At 35.6% G+C, this 21,413-nt stretch overlaps 1 protein-coding gene across 1 annotated transcript in view; it reads right to left on the reverse strand.

Moving 5' to 3' along the window:
• The window catches only part of LOC129264228 (2-oxoisovalerate dehydrogenase subunit alpha, mitochondrial-like), a 30,223-nt gene extending 29,337 nt beyond the window's left edge, over positions 1–886 (reverse strand). The window contains exon 1 of the mRNA XM_064102672.1: positions 670–886. Within this exon, the coding sequence (XP_063958742.1) occupies positions 670–783 (114 nt within the window). The 5' untranslated portion in view covers positions 784–886. The remainder of the gene's footprint in view (positions 1–669) is intronic.
• Between the last annotated feature and the right edge of the window lie 20,527 nt (positions 887–21,413).

The following is a 21,413-nucleotide window of genomic DNA, read 5'->3' on the forward strand; positions in this document are numbered from 1 at the left end:
GGTGTCATTTTAAATCATCTTCAAAGGCCTTTTCACTGGCCATCTTGAACATCTGAATTAGATCATTTGAATTTTATACGGCATTATCCTGGTTTAACTTTAAGTCATTAGGGCCTACTCCATTTACTGCCGTTTATTTCGTCAGCAGCAGTGACTTTTCAGCTCTCCCATTGACTTTGTACACAACGAGCGCACACACACACACCGACAACCACAAGAAGAGAGGTGACTTATTTCAGGATAAGGCCTAATTTTCAGGTTGACATCCCTACTTTTGATGATGAATGATGCAACAATTATTTTCTATACTTTTTCCCCACTTTTTATGATTTTTTTGCCTGTGTCGCTGGCGTTTTGCGCGTGGCACATGAAGAGCTTGTGGAATTTACGTGTGTCGCATGCGATGCATGTTTTCTACATTGGCGAGAACGTTGCCGCGAGGTATGGACACACGCAAAGTCTGGACTCGACTCACTGGCATACTGACTGTTGCATTACCGTCATGACCGTCAAAAAGGCCAATGCACTGACATAAATATGAATAGATGGGGCCTGACTTAACTTAAGACTGACTGGATAACTGCTTTTTTAATTTTAACGATAAATTGTACTTCAAATTCAAGTAAGGCGTTAGGAAGCACTTTCAGTATGTAATCATATTTTGCTTACCGAATAATATATACTTCTAATTTGCTTCGAAGCTAATTGCTGAGCAGGAACTTTCACCTGTTTCTGATAAAAACGTAGGAATCGACATGATCTTTGGAATAGTGACGCCATCATTACTACTAAAGACTAGACAAGTGCTATCGCTAGCTAGTAGTCGATGGCATGGTGCGAGTGCTCGCGCTCGACGATCACGTCGTATTACCGGTGGGTGAAATACTATCAGGGAACACTTCCCTGATACTATGAACCAACTAGCCATTGTTTCCTTATAAAATATGAATATGCATGATTATAAAAGAAATTTTCACCTTCTTTTTTTTTGCACATCATATACATTTTTGTGATGGTTCTTAGTTCAAATGACCCGTTTTTCGCATATTTTTTTTTTCTTCAAGTAAGTACCGGTATATAGTAAGAACTGCAACTTATTTACGAATTCATTTTAAAAACAAATTATTCTAAATCGTTATCCCGATATTTTTCTCATAATAAGTGTTCATCTTGGGTTGAGGCTGCATGCAGAGTGATACAGAGTCATGTTAAAGCATAGAGATATCTTACTAATTTGTATATATCTCTCTCTATGTGAAGGTAGACAACTTTCACCAGTTTCTGATAAAAAGTATGTTCTTTGGAATAGTGCATGCCCAGGCCCAGCTAACACATAACGTAATAACATTTTTTAAAGATCTTAGAAATGCTTTAAAAACATTAGAACATTTGCATAACATTAATGAAACATTATTCCCTTTATGTTCATCATTGAATAAACGTTATCCAGCATATAGGCCCTAATTAATATTTTCACACAACCCGCCAAAACCTCCTCAGCAATTACTTTCCCAGCTCTAACAACCCTTAGGAAGTGTCTACGTTCTTCTACTGTTACTAGCGATCTCCGACCTTAACGGACGAAGGATACAAGAGAGATGGCCTGACAAGAAAACATTTAAAAGACATTTTTTATTAAAAAAAATCAGAACATCTTATCAAAATGTCAAATCTTGACGTTAAAATGACATGAAAGAAACATTCTTAAGAATATTTTTATATAATGTTAAATAACATTTTTAAAACGTTCTTATGATGCTATGGCAATAAAATCTAAAAAGTCATGAAAATATGTTTTCGAAATATTTCAACAAAACATTTTTGACAAAATGTTTGTTTGATATTCTCTAAAAAATGATCAAAATATGTATTAGAAACATAATAATTTTGACGTTTTCGTGATATCATTTTAACATTTTTGAGAAACAAAATAGCATTTTACTAACATCTTCATAATGTTTTACAGTGGATGTGAAAATGTAATTCCAAAAACGCTGTTAAAATAGTTTGACATTAACATCAAACGTTCTTGAAAGGTTATGAAACTATGTTAATATAATATTTTAAATAAGCGTTTTTGAAAAATGTTTTCCTAATATTTTTCTAAAACGTTTCTGAAATATATTTTAGACTTATTTCCCAATGTTTTTTAAATATGGTTTTCATATTTTTTCAGAAACTTAATAATATTTTACTAACATTTTTGGTGAAAAATTCACATTTTAAAAGTATTGTTAGAGTATTAAGACAATGACATCAACCTTTGTAGAAACGTATTGATATGTGTTTTTATAATAGTTCAACAAAACATTAAAATAATAATAATTGCCAAAAATATTTCAAAGTATATTTGAAACATCCTTTTTTTTTAGTGTTTTTAAAATACAATTTTAACTTTTGTTAACTTTACTATCATCTTTATAAAGTTATACACGGGATCTAAAAATATTTTTAAATGTTGTTATAATAACATCGTTCTTATAATGTTATACATTATGTAACAAACATTACAAATATGTTGTTAGAATACTATGACAATAGCATAAAACATTCCCTAAATTACATGATAATATGTTTCTCAAATATTTTAACAAACATTTTTTTTTGAAATTATGTTTTTAAAATGTTATAAAAAAATGTATCAGAAACATACATATTTTGACTTTTTTTAAATATCATTTAAACATTTTTCTAGAAACAACCATTTACTAACAACTTTATAATGTTATGCATTGCTATGCATTGGGTGTGAAAATAACATCAAACGTTCTCGAAAAATTATGAAAATATGTCATTGAAAAAATAACTAAACATTTTTGAAAAAAAAAATAGTTTTGTAATATTTTCCCTAAGTGTTAATGAAATATAAAACAAACATCCTTATTTTGATGTTTTCAGAAACAAAATAATTCACTAACATTACGATAAGTACATTAGATATAAAAAAAAATCCCACGTTAAAACATTGCTAAAACGTAATAATAATAGCATTTAAGGTTGTATAAGTTGTGAAAATATGTTCTCAAAATATTTATGCTAAATAATATTGGAAAAATTGTTTTCCTAAAACGTTAAAAAAAAATTATTTCTAAACACCTTCTTTAAAAGTTTTGATAATATCATAATAATGATTTTTCACAAACAAAATATTTTAAAAATGTTATCGGAGTATTACATGAATAACGTTAAACGTTCTAGAAAGGTCACGAGAAAGTATTTAAAAGATATCATGTTGAACACCATTTTATTATTTTTTTTTTAATGTTTTTCAAAACCCTATATACATGTAGATAAGAGTTCATGTTAAACAAAACCATTTTTCACATTTTCATGATTTTTTTTCAGAAATCAAAGAATAATCTTAATAACACATTTTCAATTTTAAAAATTTGCTTTCAATGTTATCAAAATGTAATGACGTCAACATGAAACGTTCTATAAAAGTTACCACAAAATATATATATTTATTTTCCAATTAAGCCTTTTATTTTAACATTTGTTTAGCGTTTTCAAAAATGTTAATAGAATTTATTGGGATGTTTATTGTTTTAATGTTTTCATAACATCATATTGACATTTTCAAGATAATCTTTATTTCACTTTGAAAATATTGATTACATGATGAAAACAAAATGTTTTGAAAAATATTATTACAATATGATTAAAATGATATCAAACGTTCTAGAAAGGTCATGATGAAATGTTTTGACAATATTATAAGGACATTTTGATGGATAAAAAAATGTTGGAAATTATGTCGAGGAAAACCATCTTTAATGTTTTTATGACATCTAGATAACGTTCTTAAACAAGACCCAACCTGCAAAATCTGGTTGCAATATAGTTTCATAGTGGTTAAGGCACCGGCGCGCTGCGGCGTTCAAAGCTGGGGACATGGGTTCGATTCCAGTAGAGGCACATTTTTCGGGATCACCAATTTTTCCAAAGGGCAGATAGCCAGTTCAGTGGCGTAACAGGCGGGGGGGGGGGCACCTTGCCCCCCCCCCCCTGGCGAATTTCACCGGGAAAAAAAACGGGAAAAGGAGAAAAGGGAGGGAGAAAGAAAGGGAAAGGGGAAGGGAAAGGGAAAAGGAAAGGAGGAAAGGGAAAATGAAAAGAAAACGAAAAAAAAATATATAGTTTTTAAATGGAAAAGGAAGGAAAGCGGGAAAAAAGAACGAAAGAAGAACATTTCAGAAAGAACTAATCATTCCGATATAGGCATATCATAGGCGGATCCAGCTTTTGGCGAAAGGGGGGGGGGGCGCACTGCCGAGCGGCGCACATATTTTTGCACTTCGCCGGCGCCATAAAAGAAAATGTTGAAAAAGGGGTAAAGTCTGACCCTGTCAAATGCTCTTTTTAAAATGTAGGATTTCCAATCATGCCATTTTGCATGACCACACGCAGATAATATTTCCGGGGGGGGGGGCAAGACTCGAAAATTTGGTGCACATCTCACATTTGCAAATTTTTCATAGTTTTCATGAAATGTTAAGGGAAAAAAAATGTTTTTCACAACAGCAGATCGCGAAAGTGCCCCCCCCCCCTTCCCCCTTGCTGCGTACGACCATTCCCTGAAGTCCACTTAAACATATCTCATTATAACAGAAATATACATCAATTTAAACATATAATAATTCTAAAACATATATAGAGAGAGATCGAAAAACTTATTAAAGAAAGAAACAAGCAAAAAGTAACACAAATTATGCATGTTATGTGCGATTTCAAAATCTCGTGTATTAATCCTTTTATTGCGATGAGGCCAATACTTTTGTATCTTAATAGAGGTACAAGTTTTTTTTACTATATGTATATATATATATATATACACAGGGGCGTCGATTCTTTTTTTAAGATTTGGGGGGCAAAATCATGAATCAACTTTCCAAAGGCGCTCGATATCACACAAAACAAACAAACTCACACAAACACACACACAATATGCATATATATATATATATATATTTATATGACTCATGAGATAGAAACACATATCTCACCAACAGTGGCGTAACAGGCGGGGGGGGCAGGGGGGCAAGTTGCCCCCCTGGCGGATTTCACCGGGAAAATAAAAGAAAAACGGGAAAAAGAAAAAAAAGGGGGAAGAAAGAAAGGGAAAGGGGAAGGAAAGGGGAAAGGAAAGGAGGAAAAGGGAAAAGTGAAGAAAAAAACGAAGAAAAAACATTTTTTTTAATGGAAAAGGAAGGAAAGCGGGAAAATGTACGAAAGAAGAACATTTGAGAAAGAACAAATCATTCCGAAATAGGCCTATGTAATGCAATAGCAAGGTGGGAAATAAATTAAAAGATGGCAAAATGGCAAACAATAGCGGGAAACGAAGGTAGAATGTAATTAGTCAAAAGCTAAATTGGAACAAAAGAAAAAGGGACAAGAAAAAATGTTAACACGGCCGGGCTGCCGATGATTGAAATTATAGAGCGGGAAGAAAGATGGACTGCATACAACATTGTGCTATAACCTTGCTAATTTTTATGCAAATAAGCTACCGGAGCTTTGCCCCAGATCCCACGCAGTAGGGGCTCTTCATTTATAACCTTTAAATGGCCATATAACACCCCCGTTCAATCACTGGCATACAGGCGGGGGGGGGGGGAGGGCTTGGTTCCACACCTAATACGAAATAAAAGAAATTATAGGAGACAACGTATACTGAAATTAATGGAAACAATGAAATGTTTTATTTGCTGAATATAATGGAAAAATCTATCACATAATTAGAATTTAATTTCAATAGGCACTTTTTCCGGCTCGATTTGCACGCTGGCGACTTTTTACAAATTTTTCCCACATTGCTATGTTTTGCCCCCTCAAAATATTTGCTTCAGTACGCAACTGGGTTGAATAAATGTGTTGTGTATAAGCTATATTCTGTATTTTATGCCAGCGATTTGATTCAAATAGCGGCAATCTGCGAGGTTTAAATGGCTTTGATATCAAGAAGTTCCGGGGCTCCGCCCCAACCGCACAGCACTGCGTATGGAAGGGTTGGGCCATGGCCCCCAAAAGTTGTACAAACAAGAACAAAAAAAGGAGGAAAGAAAAGCAAGGGAAAAGTGTAGGATCTGATTTTATTTTCTGAATATAATGTCAAAAAATAGCTCAAAGTTAGATTCTCATGAAAAGGTGATTTTTTCTCGCTCGCTTCGCTCGCTCGGGATTTATATAAAGCAGCTTTTTAGCACATGTGCTAACTATACTGTGCCCCTTTTTTCATTATTTACTATTCACGCTACTGTCGCAAAGAATCCTGTTCCTGGTGGCATATAGACCACAAAAAGGGAATCTAAAGAGAGAAGGGTGAAATATTTTATTCTCTGGATATCATGTCAAAATTTATCACAAAAATTTGATTTTTGTATGAAAAAGGTCAAAATTTTTGCTCGCTCGCTTCACTCGCTCGCAACATTTTTTTAATATAAATTCTGCCCGATACGCAATACCTGGCCTTCTCAAAATACAGTAGTCGCCTCATTACGCCATTGTATGAATTTAATTTGAGAGAAAAACAATAAAACATCTTTTTTTTTATTACGCCTGTTCATACCATGATATGACCGGGATTTTTTTTGCTCTTGCCCCCCCCCCCCCTGGCCACCGACCCCTGTTCCGCCGCTGCGTTTCACGGTTCAATGGACATTTATTGAAAACAAAAAATACGATTTTCAAATATCATAGGCAAGTATTGGTTCATTTTGGGAACTGAAAATGATCTTTTCTCAACTTTTTCGTTATGTTCATGACCAATTAACATGCTTCAGTGATTCAAACGCGTTTAATTAAATATCCACGCTTGAATGAACATGTGGAATGCGATTAGCTCTTTTTTACGTTATTGGAAAAAATGCAATTTGTTACTATGGATATCTGTCACAAACCACCTTGCATAGTTCATTTGATTTGATTCTTATGAAAATCCCGATGTTTAATGCATCAGTGAGCACACAATATTCGAAAATTATGCAAATGAGAAGAAAGTTCAAGGCCTTGGCCCAGTGGCGTACCTAGGATTTTCCACAGGGGGGGCAAAACCGTCCGCCAAAAAAAAAAAAAAAAAAAAGGTCTTCGATCACAAATAAAGGATTTCGTACCAGAAAAAAATTGACAAGCAAAAAAAAAAAAAAAAAAAAAAAAAAAAAGGTCTTCAAGCTCGTCAGGGGGGCATTGAAGGTCTTAAAGCTCGTCAGGGGGGGGGGGCAAAAAAGGTTTTTCAAGCCCGTCAGGGGGGGCAAAGATACGTTTTTGCATGGGTTGTGACTCGTCAGGGGGGGGCAGAGTGCCCCCTCCCCGTAGGTACGCTAGTGCCTTGGCCCCACTCTGTGTCGTATCGAATGGTTATTTTGGTGTGCGCGCCTTTTGGATAGTGTTACTCTGAAGCCATGTACGAAGTTTCATGAAATAACTATTGGCAGAAGTAACAAAAACCGTCCATGAAACAAACCCTCATTTCATATTTGTTAAAATTTTGACTTCGTCTCTCATAGACTTATGTACATTATGGGTGCACCTCTTTAAGAATAAGTAACCCCTTATTCAATATAGTGGAACTTTTTTTCACGTCTGTCTTTAGCAATGTCATTTGGCAGTAATGTTAATCAACCTATGGGCAGAATTCTGTGCAAAAATGAAATCGATTTGTTTATTTATGGATGAGTGAGCACGCATCAAAGTGGGAAAATTGGTATTTTCAATGTCACAGACTCATTTTAAAGGGTAATAAAGTGAATATTGGGGGCAAATTCGGTTTCAAATTGCTATTGTTTTTATCATCCATCATTTCTATCACCACACACTTCCCGAACTTTAAACATTTTCATGGTTGAGCGAGCACATTCGAAAACTTAGGAATGAATACTCTTTATACTGCATAAATGTATTCTTTTCCTAACAATTCCTCATGATCAGTTTAATTTATGGACAAATCAGTGGTGGGTCCAGAATTTTAAAATGGGGGAGGGGCCTTTAATCGGGGGAGCCACCAACATTATCAAATTTTAACATGATCTAACAAGTTGTAGAGGATACTACCATAAACCCCTATGATGATACGTCACAATACAGGGGCCGGGGAAGGGTTTTCAAAGTGGGGGGGGGGGGGCTAGCCATGCAAAAAATCATAATCGTATGGTCATTTTTACATTTTTGTACATGCTTTTGGAAAAAATTGAGGGGGGGAACTGAAGCTCCCCGCCCAGCACCCCCCCCCCCCGCGGCCCCTGCAATACATTGTGCTCACTCAACCATGAACATTAAGATATCAAAATTGTGTGTGGAGTGGCTAAATGATGGATAGTAAAATAGCATAACACCATACAATTCACCTAAAGACAACATTTGCCCAACTTTGTATTTGCACAATCTGAAAAACGACTCTTGTGACTTTCAAAAATGGTCATTTTTTATTCAATCTTTAATTACTCATGCATGACTCAACCGATCAATTTTATTTTTCCCCAGGAGTTGCTTAATGAGTGTAGAAAACCACCTACGGAATATCATATCTCAAAATAATTCCGTTCAAAAGTTACAGCAATTTGATTTAGGGGGGACTTACTTTTTTTGTTGTGTATAGATTAAAAGATGACAAAATGGCAAACAATAGCGGGAAACGAAGGTAGAATGGAATTAGCTAAAAGCTAAAATTGGAAAACAAAGAAAAGGGACAAGAAAAAAACACTTAAAAACACGACCGGGCTGCCGAGGATTGAAAATAAAGAGCGGGAAGAGATGGACTGCATACAACATTGTGCTATAAGCTTGCTAAATTTTATGCAAATAAGCTACCGGGGCTTTGTCCCAGACCCCACGCAGTAGGGGCTCTATATTACGCCCCCCTGTAGGGAGCATGGACCCTTCCTACATTAAGCTTTACGTTCAATCATTGACGTACAGGCGCGGGGGGGGGGGGGTCTTGGTTCCACACCCAAGAGGAAATAAAAGAAATTAAAGGAGACAACGTATAATGAAATTAATGAATGGAAACAATGAAATGTGTTATTTGCTGATTATAATGAAAAAAATCTATCACATAATTATAATTTAATTTCAATAGGCAATATTTTTTTCCACCTGTTTCACGACTGTTTCAGAAACGGATTTTGAATTCTCTTTTTTGTCACATCATGGGCACTGAAGAAGAGTGTGACTTTACCTTTCATTTTTTAGAGCTATGCTCCTTTTAAAATCTACGATTTTATTTCTACGGCATTTACCAAACGATTTATGATTATTTTATTCCATATGCCGAAGCAGACTATTTCTATTTTACTCAGGTACTCTTTACTGCTAAACCTCGACTGTTGGCGGTGAGGCCCTTTTCAGATTTTCCTGTTTTGGAGCCGGAGATTCGCCATTGTCATCTTGCAGTCATGGCAACGCGTCTTAGATGCGTCTTTTACAGTGCACTTCCTCCATCTTCAGTGCTTTGATTTCTTTGAAAGGTGAGTTTCACAATCCGTATGCCCATGAACAGACGTGTTTTTCACGACTGTTTCAGAAACGGATTTTGAATTCTCTTTTTTGTCACATCATGGGCACTGAAGAAGAGTGTGACTTTCATTTTTGAGAGCTATGCTCCTTTTAAAATCTACGATTTTATTTCTACGGCATTTACCAAACCATTTATGATTATTTTATTCCATATGCCGAAGCAGACTATTTCTATTATATATATATATATATATATATATATATATATATATATATATATATATATATATATATATATATATATATATATATATCATATATTTATATTCTGACCTGAAAGCTTGATATTCTAAGCATTTTTGGTACCAATGATTAAGAGGTTCCATGACAATTGCTCCGCCGACATTTGCTCCGCCGACAATTGCTACGCAAAATACGACAACTGCTCCGCCGACATTTGCTCCGGACAGTTTTTCCGCCGACACTTGCTCCGTCGACACTTGCTCCGCCGATATTTGCTCCGTCGACACTTGCTCCGCCGATATTTGCTCCGCCGACATCTGCTCCGCCGATATTTGCTCCGCCGACAATTGCTCCGCCGATAATTGCTCCGCCGACAACTGCTCCGATTATACGATAATTGCTCCGCAACAATTGCTCCGCCGTCAATTGCTCTGCCGTCATGTGCTCAGATAACAAAATTGCACGAACATCTTACAAATTGTGTTGTTCTTATTATTCGTTAATGTTTTATTTGTTTATTTATTTCATTCTCCCCCATCATCACAGCTTTCTGCTTGAAAAAACAAATTGTTCTCCCTGCCGCTCAGGCTTAGGCGCGTAGCCGGGGGGGGGGGATGGGGCGGTCGCCCCCCAAAAAAAGTCCCCAAAAAGAAAAAAAAAAGAAGGGAAAAAGAGAGGAGAAAAAGGAAAGGGAAGGGAGGAAAGGGAAGAAAGGTAGCTTTTTTTTTTTTTTTCTTTTTATTCTTTGGTTTTTTTTTCTCACTCTTGCTCTAAATGTATATATGAATTTTGCTTCCGCGCTGCGCGCGGTTAAATGACAATACTGAAGTTCTCCATTGTTTCCCAACACTGTTTTTCTACCTCAGCTATATGTGTTTCTTGCCAGTTAAAGTTCAATTGTATACATTAGGGCATGGAATTAGAGAAAGGTTAGGCCGAAGTATATGGAGTTATCTTTTTTTTAATTGATCGCGCAACTTCTGGTCTGGTCGGCTCCGGTCGTGTAAAATCTTTATATCAATTTCTGCCGTCACCTCCATAAGTCAACTTCTCCCGCTTTTCAGCTCATTACTAAACAACCATCATTTTGGGGCAAACAGGTACCTAATTTTAAAAGAGGAAGGTATAAAATTCGTGTCGTATTAAATAAAAAAAGTACAATATTTTTTATCAAATTCTATTAAACTTCATGTCATTCTCTGCACATTCATTTCCTGTCCTGTTTTGCACCCTCAGTTTGAAATTTTGAATGACACTTCAGTTTCTTTATAATTCAAAATGAAACGCTTCAGGATAAGTCAAAGAAATTAGGCATCCTTTTTTATATAATTTCAATAAATCACAGAAGTTTCAACTTTTTGCGCACTATTATCATTGTAATGAAGTTCAATAATCTTAGAAAATCAATTGAATTAGAGCCGATGGGGTATTAGAGATATCTGCATTTGATGAAACGTCCGCTCTTTGAAATTCCAGAGTTTCATTGCTCTTCGCGGGGAGGAATATCTTCCTCCCGGCATATAAACTTCTTCTCCTCTGTTTTGCGAGTTAAATATGTGCACTGTCGCTAAATAGTTTCTAATCAAATCTGATCTTTCCAAGGGAAGTATTCAATATATCATTGAGAATACCCTTTTCTCTGGACCCTTTACATGGCAAAAAAATTGATAAAAGCTTCAGCTTCCGCGCTTCGCGCGGGGTTATTATATTAATTTCCTCCATTGTATTCCTTTTATGTGCGTTCACAATCACTTTTGAAAACAAGGTTCAAAATCACAATATAGTCAACTGAATTGGAGCTGATATAGGTACTAGAGACAAGAGAGACGGCTCCTTTTCATTTTAATTTATGAAACACCAAAAGCTTCTTATCGGGAGGGGGAAACTCCCCCTCCCTGCACCCAACCCCTAGGGAGCGCGCTTCGCGCGCTCTGTAAGTGTTGGCACGCTTCGCGTGCATTTACCGCCCCCTCCAAAATGAAATCCTGGCTACGCGGTTGCTTCAATGATCATCACTGGCGTACAGATGGGGAGGGGCGTCCTAGGGGTCACGGATCCCCCTTTCTCCCTACCAATGGAAAACAAAAGAATAAAGGAAAGGAAAATAAATGTCATCCTTGTCTGGCTCCCTCCATTTTTGTTGTTGGCTCATTACGCTACTGGTGAGTCACTATAAAATTAGACTTCGGTTGTATTTTGTTCTATTCTGTGCAATAGCTACAATATAAATATATTTTGATAAATGAATATAATGTATATATCTCTCTCATAACGTCTAAAAAAATACTGTTGTTTTTAAAAGACAATAATATATATACCAGTAATATATATTAATGTCTTTTAAAAACAACATTATTTGTTTAGACGTTATGAGAGAGATACATACATACATTCATTTATTAAAATATATTCATATTGTCGCTATTGTCCCTCTTCTGGTAAATATATCCAAAATATTCAATTAGCGCATCACGCTCTCATTTCTTTTACGAGATATCCCCCCAGGTATGCTTCATGTTTAAAATTTAAAAAAAAATGCGTATAAATAGAAAGGGGACATTTATACGCATTTTTTTTAAATTGTGAACATGAAGCATACCTCGGGGGGGGGGGGGGATCTCGTAAAAGAAATGAGAGTGCGATGCACTAATTGAACATTTTAATTATCCTTTTTCTATCAGTGAAGAATACAATCATGATCAACATAAAACACAAAAGCAACTCACTATTATTTATATTATCATATTTATCTAAAAACCTACGGTGTATATGACATGATGTGGATGTGGAGACCAGAGCACTGTGTATACGAGAAGATATGGAAACCAGAGTGGAGGGGTGTGTCGAGAAGGTGACACGACATGTAGCTTTCCACAAGTTGGTATTTTCGTGAATATTAATTTTTACTTACTGAATGTCTTGGTCATGTATGTGAGGGACAAAATTTGCCGACAGTAAACATTTTGCATGACTACAGTACAGGTTTTCGACAAATAAGTTGGGGTACCGTTGAATTTCACCTGGAGCAAATATCTCCACTTCGGAGCATATTTAGCCAGAGCGAGTTTGACGCTAAGAATGGGGTATATCTAAGTTTTTTTGTACTGTCATAATTATTACACGAGCACGCGTATTTTTTTCTTCATTTTAATCACCAGTCACGTAAAAACACTTACACAAAATGCCACCCCCATGAATAAGAATTAAGAATATCTATCCCTCCTTTGTGCTTATCCCTCTTATTCTATTTCTTTCTATGTTATGTATCAGGGACCGCGGAACTTTTTTTTCCAAAACCGTGTACAAAAACGTAAAAATTATCATATGATTGTGGTTTTTAGCATGGTCAGCCCCTGTTGCACCCACAAATGTAATAACGCCCACAAATGTAATAACACTTTACCCACAAATGTAATAACGCCCACAAATGTAATAACACTTTACCCACAAATGTAATAATTTTTGATCGCCCACAAATGTAATAATGACTTTACCCACAAATGTAATAAATTTGAAGGGATTTTTGGACAATCCGTTCTAAACTAAAATCCTATAGTGATGCGTTCATATAGCACAAAATTGCAAAGTTTTTTTTCCAGACCCGATTAAATAAAAAATTATAACATAATTTAAAGTTTTTTTTCCAGACCCGGTTGTTTAAAAAATTACAACATAAGTCCAAAGTCTTTTTTCCAGACCCAGTTATTAAAAAAATTATAATATAAGTCCAAACTAAGATACCATAATGATATTCCAGTGGAATAAAAATAAAAATCGAGCTTAGTCTTTTCTCCAAACCCTGTTATTCGAAAATTATAAATAACAATACAACAACAACAAAAACAGTATAAAGACCCCACAATCTTATTAATGCTGGATAACATAGACATATAGCATAGTCTTTCAGCCAGACCCAGTTATTTTTTTTTCAAAATAACACTAACAGTAATAATAAGAACATTTCAAATCTAAGACCAAACAATCCTTCAACCTAAGAACATGTTTTAAAAAGAGGTTTAGAGCATTGTCTTTATTCCAGACCTAATCATAAAAAAAATACCCCCCCAAAAAAAATCTTCTAACATAAGACTTATGTTAGAAGATTTTTTTTTGGTATTTTATTTTTTTTTCTTAGACCATATCATATTCTCATTCTTCTGGAATAACACGAGTTTTAAAACATACTCTTTTCTCCAGACCCGGTTATTTAAAAAAATGAATTTAAAAAACTTCAACAGTTCAAATCTAAGACCAATCTTCAAAAGTTACACCCTTACTGGGTGTAACTGGGTGTAAAAATGTGTATTTACCCCGCATCCAGTTTTTTTTTATAAATAATACTAAGACCCCTACAAAACATTGTAATAATGCATGGGTAAAGCAAACATCCTTTCTCCAGACTTGGTTATTATTTGAAAAAAAAGATAGTTTTTACAAATATTCTAAAACGAATACCCAATAATCTAATTACCGTGGAATAACATGAAGATCGATTGTAGACTTTCCTCCAGACACAGTTATTTCAAGAATAAAAAAGCAATAAAACCCAACCCCAACAACGAATCTAAAAACCAACAATCATCCAAATTAAGACCACATGTTTAGAGCGATGTCTTTATTCCAGACCCAGTCATTTAAAAAATAATTCAAACAGTCTTAAAAACACAAGACTTTGTCATATTCTTATTCCTGTGGAATAACACGAGTATTATGCTTAGTCTTTCGTCTAGACCCGGTTATTTAAAAAATAAAGAAATATTGAAAAAAAAAATAAGACCAAATTTCAAAATTAAGCCCAGTTAAAATGCTTGGGTTTAGAGTGTTGTCTGTACTCCACACCCAGTTCTCTGAAAAATACAAATTAAGCGAAACTTTAATCTTAAAACTTAATCCCAGCATCTTCTAAACTATTAAAACCCTGTGATAACGCATACCACGAAAACGACAAAATTAATCATCGGCGTAAACGTTCATATCTGAATGATACGCACCTTAAAACCCAAGTTAACAATAACAACGTTATTCTACATCAATGGTATTGTGGGGTCTTTGTTGATATAGTTTGTTTGTTTTTATTGTTTCTTACAATTTCCTATTTTGAAATAACTGAGTCTGGAGCAAAGACTACACCAAAGGTCTTTGTTTTGTTGTTTTAGTTTGGACTTATATTATAATTTTCGAAGCAACCGGATCTGGAAAAAAGACTTTGAACTTATATTATAATTATTGAAACAACCGGGTCTGGAAGAAAAGACTTTGGATTATATTATACTTTCTTTAATAACCGGGTCTGGAAAAAAAAAGACTTTGTACTTTTGTGCTTTATGAACGTATTACTATAGGATTTCAGTTTAGAACGGATTCGCCAAAAATCCCTTCAAGTTAACTTTATTACATTTGTGGGTAAAGTCATTATTACATTTGTGGGCGATCAAAATTATTACATTTGTGGGTAAAGTGTTATTACATTTGTGGGCGTTATTACATTTGTGGGTAAAGTGTTATTACATTTGTGGGCGTTATTACATTTGTGGGCGATTATTACATTTGTGGGTGTAACAGCCCCCCATTTTGAAAACCGTTCCGCGGCCCCTGTGTATGTCATGCAAGCATAGTTTAAATTTACTTTGCAATATATTATAATATACAAATTTGTAAATTGACGTCTTCAGCCTGTGCTACAATTGTTATGCGCATGAAAGTACGAATAAATAAATAAATAGTCGTCGCATTATCGGAGCAATGTACGGCGGAGCCATTTTCGGCGGAGAAGATGTCGGCGGAGCAAATATTGATTTTGGCGGAGCAATTTTCGGCGGAGCAGATGTCGGTGGAGCAAATATCCGCGGAGCAATTGTCGTATAATCGGAGCAGATGTCGGCGGAGCAAATATCGGCGGAGCAAGTGTCGACGGAGCAACTGTCGGCGGAGCAACTGTCCGGAGCAATTGTCGGCGGAGCAGATGTCGGCGGAGCAATTGTCGGGTCAGAACAATAGATGCGAGCGCGAAGCGCGAGCTGAACATTTTGAGATTTCGATCTGGAAAAATTGACATTTTAATGGACGTTTTTCATAAAGAACAAGATATCCAACAAAAGATTATTGCAAATCGAAGCGGGAGTTCTTTTGAGGTTTAGAACTGAAAACGTGTCATTCTATTCACCTATTTAATCATCAAAAGTATGGGTTTTTGCCACAGAAATGATGCGAGCGCGAAGCGTGAGCTAAATTTTTTTTTATTCCAATCTGAGCACGATTTTAAATGAAATATGAGTTGTGTATGTCAATCTCGCTTGCTGATTTCTGTGAAACATTACAATCTTATTTTATTTTTTGCACATGCGGAATTATTGGGGGGGGGGGGGGCAAAACGATATGCTTACCCCCCAATATTTTCATTGGTGGGGCGATCGCCCCCCCCCCCCAGAATCGACGCCTCTGCAGACCACAAAAAAGGAATGGAAAAAGAAAAAAGTGAAATATATTATTCTCCGGATATCATGTCAAAATCTATCACAAAATTGGATTTTTGTATTAAAAATGTCAAAATTTTTGCTCGCTCGCAACTTTTTTATTAAAAGATTAATTCTGCCCGACTATCTAAAAGTAGTCGCCTCATTACACATACATGTACACATACACATACCCACACATGTACTGTATCTAAGCAATAGCTTAAATACAGCTTAGGCATGGCGGTTTGTCATTGTTCAAAACCCACCTTCACCCGACAAAATGATTTTAATTTTTTGTGTCGAAAATCTGTTGACCTGACGGTCAATCGGATCGGAATCGCCCTTGCCACTCACCCGTCTCTAGTGGTTAAGGCATTGGTGTTCAAAGCCGGGGGCCTAGGTTAGATTACCGGCAGAGGCATTTTTCATCATCACCAATTTTTCCAAAGATGCAGATAGCTCTGGGGAACCTTGATTTAAGCTACGCCTACCATTCATCTCTTCATTTATTTCTTTCACAACATATGGAGTTTCCAAAGCTGTTGTACCTGTATAATTTCTCACCTTTGTATAATTTGTCCCATAAATGTTCTGTTTCTAAGCAATAGCTTTGATCCAACTGAGGTATGGCGGCTTGTCATTGTTCAAAACTCACCTACATCCGACAAAGGAAAGTTAATTTGTGGCGTCGAAAATCTGTTTATCTGACGGTCAATCGAGTCGGGGTCGCCCTAGCCACTAACCCGTCTCTGTGGTCTAGTGGTTAAGGCACCAGCGTTCAAAGCTGGGGGCCCGGGTTCGATTCCTGGCAGAGACATTTTTTCGGCATTGCCCATTTTTCCAAAAAAAGGGCAGATAGCTCTGGGGAACCTTGATTTAAGCTACGCATACCATTGTTCTCTTCATCAATTTCTTTCACAAAATATAAAATAAAAGAGTTGCCAAAGCTGTTGTACATGTATAATTTCTCACATTTGTATACTTTCCCCTATACGTGTACTGTATCAAAGCAATATAGCTTTGATCCAGCTAAGGCATGGCGGCTTGTCATTGTTCGAAACCCACCTACACCCGACAAAGGAAATTATAATTGGTATAGTGTCGAAGATCTGTCTATCTGACGGTCAATCGGGTCGGGGTCGCCCTAGCCACTAACCCGTCTCTGTGGTCTAGTGGTTAAGGCACCAGCGTTCAAAGCTGGGGCCCGGTTCGATTCCTGGCAGAGTCATTTTTTCGGCATCACAATTTTTTTCTAAAGGGAAGATAGCTCTTGTTCTTTTCATTCATTTCTTTCACAACATATTTAAGTTTATGAGTTTTTGATTTGATTTGAATTTATTTTTCTTCTACATAACAATATAATATAACATAGATGTAACAAACATATATTGACAATAAATCAGGTATAAATCATTTAGCATAAAATTAATAGCAGAAGATGGATTGCCATAGTAAGCAAAAAAATGCTTGAAAAATATGACAAACCGAAACATATTTTAACCATATAATCATATTATGAGCAGAATGGACAATAACAAATTATTAAAGTATCAATTAAGTATAATATAAAAAAGAGAAGAACAAAATCTAACAAGCCAAAACTTGCTATAATATATATAATCAAGTTGCATATGTATAATTTCTCACCTTTGTATAATTTGTCCCATATATGTAGGCTACTGTTTCTAAGCAGTAGCTTTGATCCAGCTGAGGCATGGCGGCTTGTCATTGTTCAAAACTCACCTACACCCGACAAAGGAAATTTGATTGGTGGTATCGAAAATCTGTTTATTTAAATGCCACCGCACACATTGCGACTGTTCGCGATCCGATTTTGTAACAAATCGCATTTTGCTCATTTTCTAAAATGAGAATGGAACATTTCATTTTATTTGAGGTTAAAATTAATTGAAAGAATGCTAATATCACAATTTTGAAAGGTTGCAAGCCTTTATTTTGGAGTAAAGGCCAAATCAGTTTCAAATCGTAGCCAATCGTACGACTGCTATGACGTCATTAATATGACGTCATTAATGCTATGACGTCATTAATATGACGTCATTAATGACGTCATTCTACCATATATTAATTATGGAATTATTGCCTGGGGATGTGCAATACAAACACAACTAAATAGAATATTACTTCTCCAGAAAAAAGCTCTAAGAATAATTTTTCAAACACACTTTAGATCACATACTGATATCTTATTTTTTGAAAATAACATTCTTAAAGTAAGTGACATATATCTTTTCGAACTTAGTCAATTTATGTTCAAATTAAGCAAGGACGACCTTCCCGCCATTTTCTCTAATATGTTCCGTAAAAATACATCCGTACACTGCTACCCAACAAGGCAACGACAATATTATCATCTCCCTTTAACAAGAACTTTATTTGCAAAGAATTCATTTGTCTTCTCTGGGCCTGCCTACTGGAACTCTCTGCCTCAAGATTTCAAAGAATCCCCCAATGTAAATATTTTTAAACGCAAACTGAAAAAAATGTTAATTCTGCAATACTCGTCGCAAACAGGTCAAGCTGAATAACTAATTTAATTATACTCGACTTTTGTGTATATGCGTATTATATGCGCTCATATTATATACATAGTCATGTATATTATTCGTTTAATTATTTTCTTCTTAAAATTGCAATTAGCCAAAGTACCTGCTCCTGCTGCCCGCCTTCTTCTTTCTTTCTACTTAGTGTACTGCACTCCTCTGTCCCTCCTGTCTTCCCCCTCACCTCCCCCTCTCTTATAATATTGTAAAACGTAATTTTTTCTCACACGATCCATCAGTTACGTTTTTGTCAAGTGCACAAAAATTGTTTGTATTTATTTTTAAACAAAATTATTATTAAGACCCAATATTTATTTGTTGTAATTTTGTAATGTAACTAAGATAGGGGCTTGTCTCTTGTACAAGCTTTGCCTTTTTTCGGCAAGTCCCTCCGTTTTACTTTTAAAATACAAATGTCATTTGAGATATCTTTATTTACTGAATTGTGTTCCTTAAATCTATGATTATGTTATATATATTATATTTTGTCTTGTAGTATTTTCGACCTTGTTATGTTATGTTTATCATATTATGTACAATTGTGAAACGGAAATAAATAAATCAAATCAAATCAAATCATTACGACTAGATATTAAATTTGCTTTTATTCTAAGAAGGATGATAGCATATTCACAGATTTGAACATAGGTATTCGTACGATGATTTCGAACACTACACAGTAAGATATTCCAAGTCTCAATATTAGCATCAAATTCTACTACGTTTTATTCCAAAATTGAGTCGCAGACCAATCGTAAGGTATGCGGTCGCCTTTACGGTCAATCGGGTCGGGGTCGCCCTTGCCACTAACCCGTCTCTGTGGTCTACAGTGTAGTGGTTAAGGCACTGGCGTTCAAAGCTGTGGGCCCGGGTTAGATCGGTACCGATTACCGACGTCTGACGACCATGAGTCATGGTTGAACTTTTCATTATCCTCAGCATCATTTTCTTTCGTCATACCCAGTGGCAGATCCAGCTTTCATGAATAGGAGGGTGGGACGGAAAAATATGTTTATATGTTTTTAAATATTTTCATTTCCCTGTCGCATCCGCCACGCCTCTTTTTTAAGGGATTAGTCCTAACTAAATTTTAATTCTTAGAAACATGATAAGGTATTTTATGTGGTCTGATCTGGAAGAAGAAGAATATATATTATCGCGCGAAGCGCGAGCTATTTTTTGTTATATTTTTTATATCAAGACCTGGAAAGAAAAAAATTTGAGCAGCTTTTGTAATCATCAACTAGATGCGTATCTAACTAAACGATCAATTCGAGCGCGAAGCGCGAGCTGAAATTTGTAATACTTGCTTGCAAAGGGACCATTTAAGAGTGATTTATTAACAGAATACATATCTTACTAATTCAAAAATTCGAGCGCAAAGTGCGAGCTGTTTTTTTTTATAATTCGATCTGAATAATCGATTGTAACCATAAAGAGGATGGATGCGTTAATCAAATAATTGATGCGAGCACAAAGCGCGAGCTAAAATTTTTTATTTTTGACCAGAAAACTCAACATTCTAAGAATCTTTTTTTTTAATAACTTTTTATTCAAATCAACTGAAGCTTTTAATCAACTGATCTGAAAAAGTACATGTACATGACTGTTTGCAGTGAATCGTGAATAGAATATAATTATCACCAATCAAATAGAGCGAGAGCGAAGCGCGAGTGGAAAAATCTTGAGATATTCGATCTGAAAACTGGACTGGTTGAGCAGGTCTTTGATAAAGAATACACTGATTTTTGCAGATTTTATAAATCAGGACATTCGAAGCTATGTAACTATGAAGAGGGTGTGCATAAATCTAAGCAATTGATGCGAGCGCGAAGCGCGATCTGAACATTTTTAATTCAAGATCTGACATTTGGACATTGTAAACACTTTTTGTAATTATGAATAATATGCATAAATAACTAACCAATACATGCTAAGGCGAGCTGAAAGTTTTAATCAACTGATCTGTAAAAGCACCTATTAATGACTGTGTGCAGTGACTCATGAATATGGACTTTTTTTATAAAGAAAACAGTCAGTAAACATGCAGGTGAGCTGAGAGTAACCATCAAGAGGGTGGGCATAGAACTAAGTAACTTTTGCAAGCGTGAAGCGCGACCTGAAAATTTGTTGTTTTACAACATAAAAATTTGATAATTTTTGCAATCATGAATACGATGGGTATCTAATAAAACAAGTAATGCAAGCATGAAGCGTGAGCTGGGGTTTTTCTGTAGCTTTAAGACTTGAAATCGGGCATATCTAATGCAGTTTTTGTAATCATGAAAAGGAAAGCTATCAATGAATGATGCGTGGCGAAGCGCGAGCTGGAAATGTTTGATATTTTTACACGTTTTTATATTAAGAAAACATTCGGATTCTGCATCTGTAATAGACAGGCTGTCTATCCCAATCAGCATAATTCGAGCGCGAAGCGTGAGCTGAAATAATATAAATAAATAATTTACTGACCCGAAAGGGATCCTTTTAAGCACTGTCCAACATGAAGGAAAATTGTAGGAGGATATGGATTTCACTATAAATGCTGCGAGCGCGAAGCGCGAGCTGAATTTTTTTGGGGGGGACTTGGACCTTAAACCAGAACATACTTATCACTGTCGGTACAGAAGCGCGAGCTGAAAACCTTTGATTTTACAGCCTGAAAACTGGACATTCTACACGCTTTTTGCAATCATGA

This window comes from Lytechinus pictus, chromosome 7 (assembly GCF_037042905.1).
Source record: "Lytechinus pictus isolate F3 Inbred chromosome 7, Lp3.0, whole genome shotgun sequence".
Classification (NCBI taxonomy): domain Eukaryota; kingdom Metazoa; phylum Echinodermata; class Echinoidea; order Temnopleuroida; family Toxopneustidae; genus Lytechinus; species Lytechinus pictus.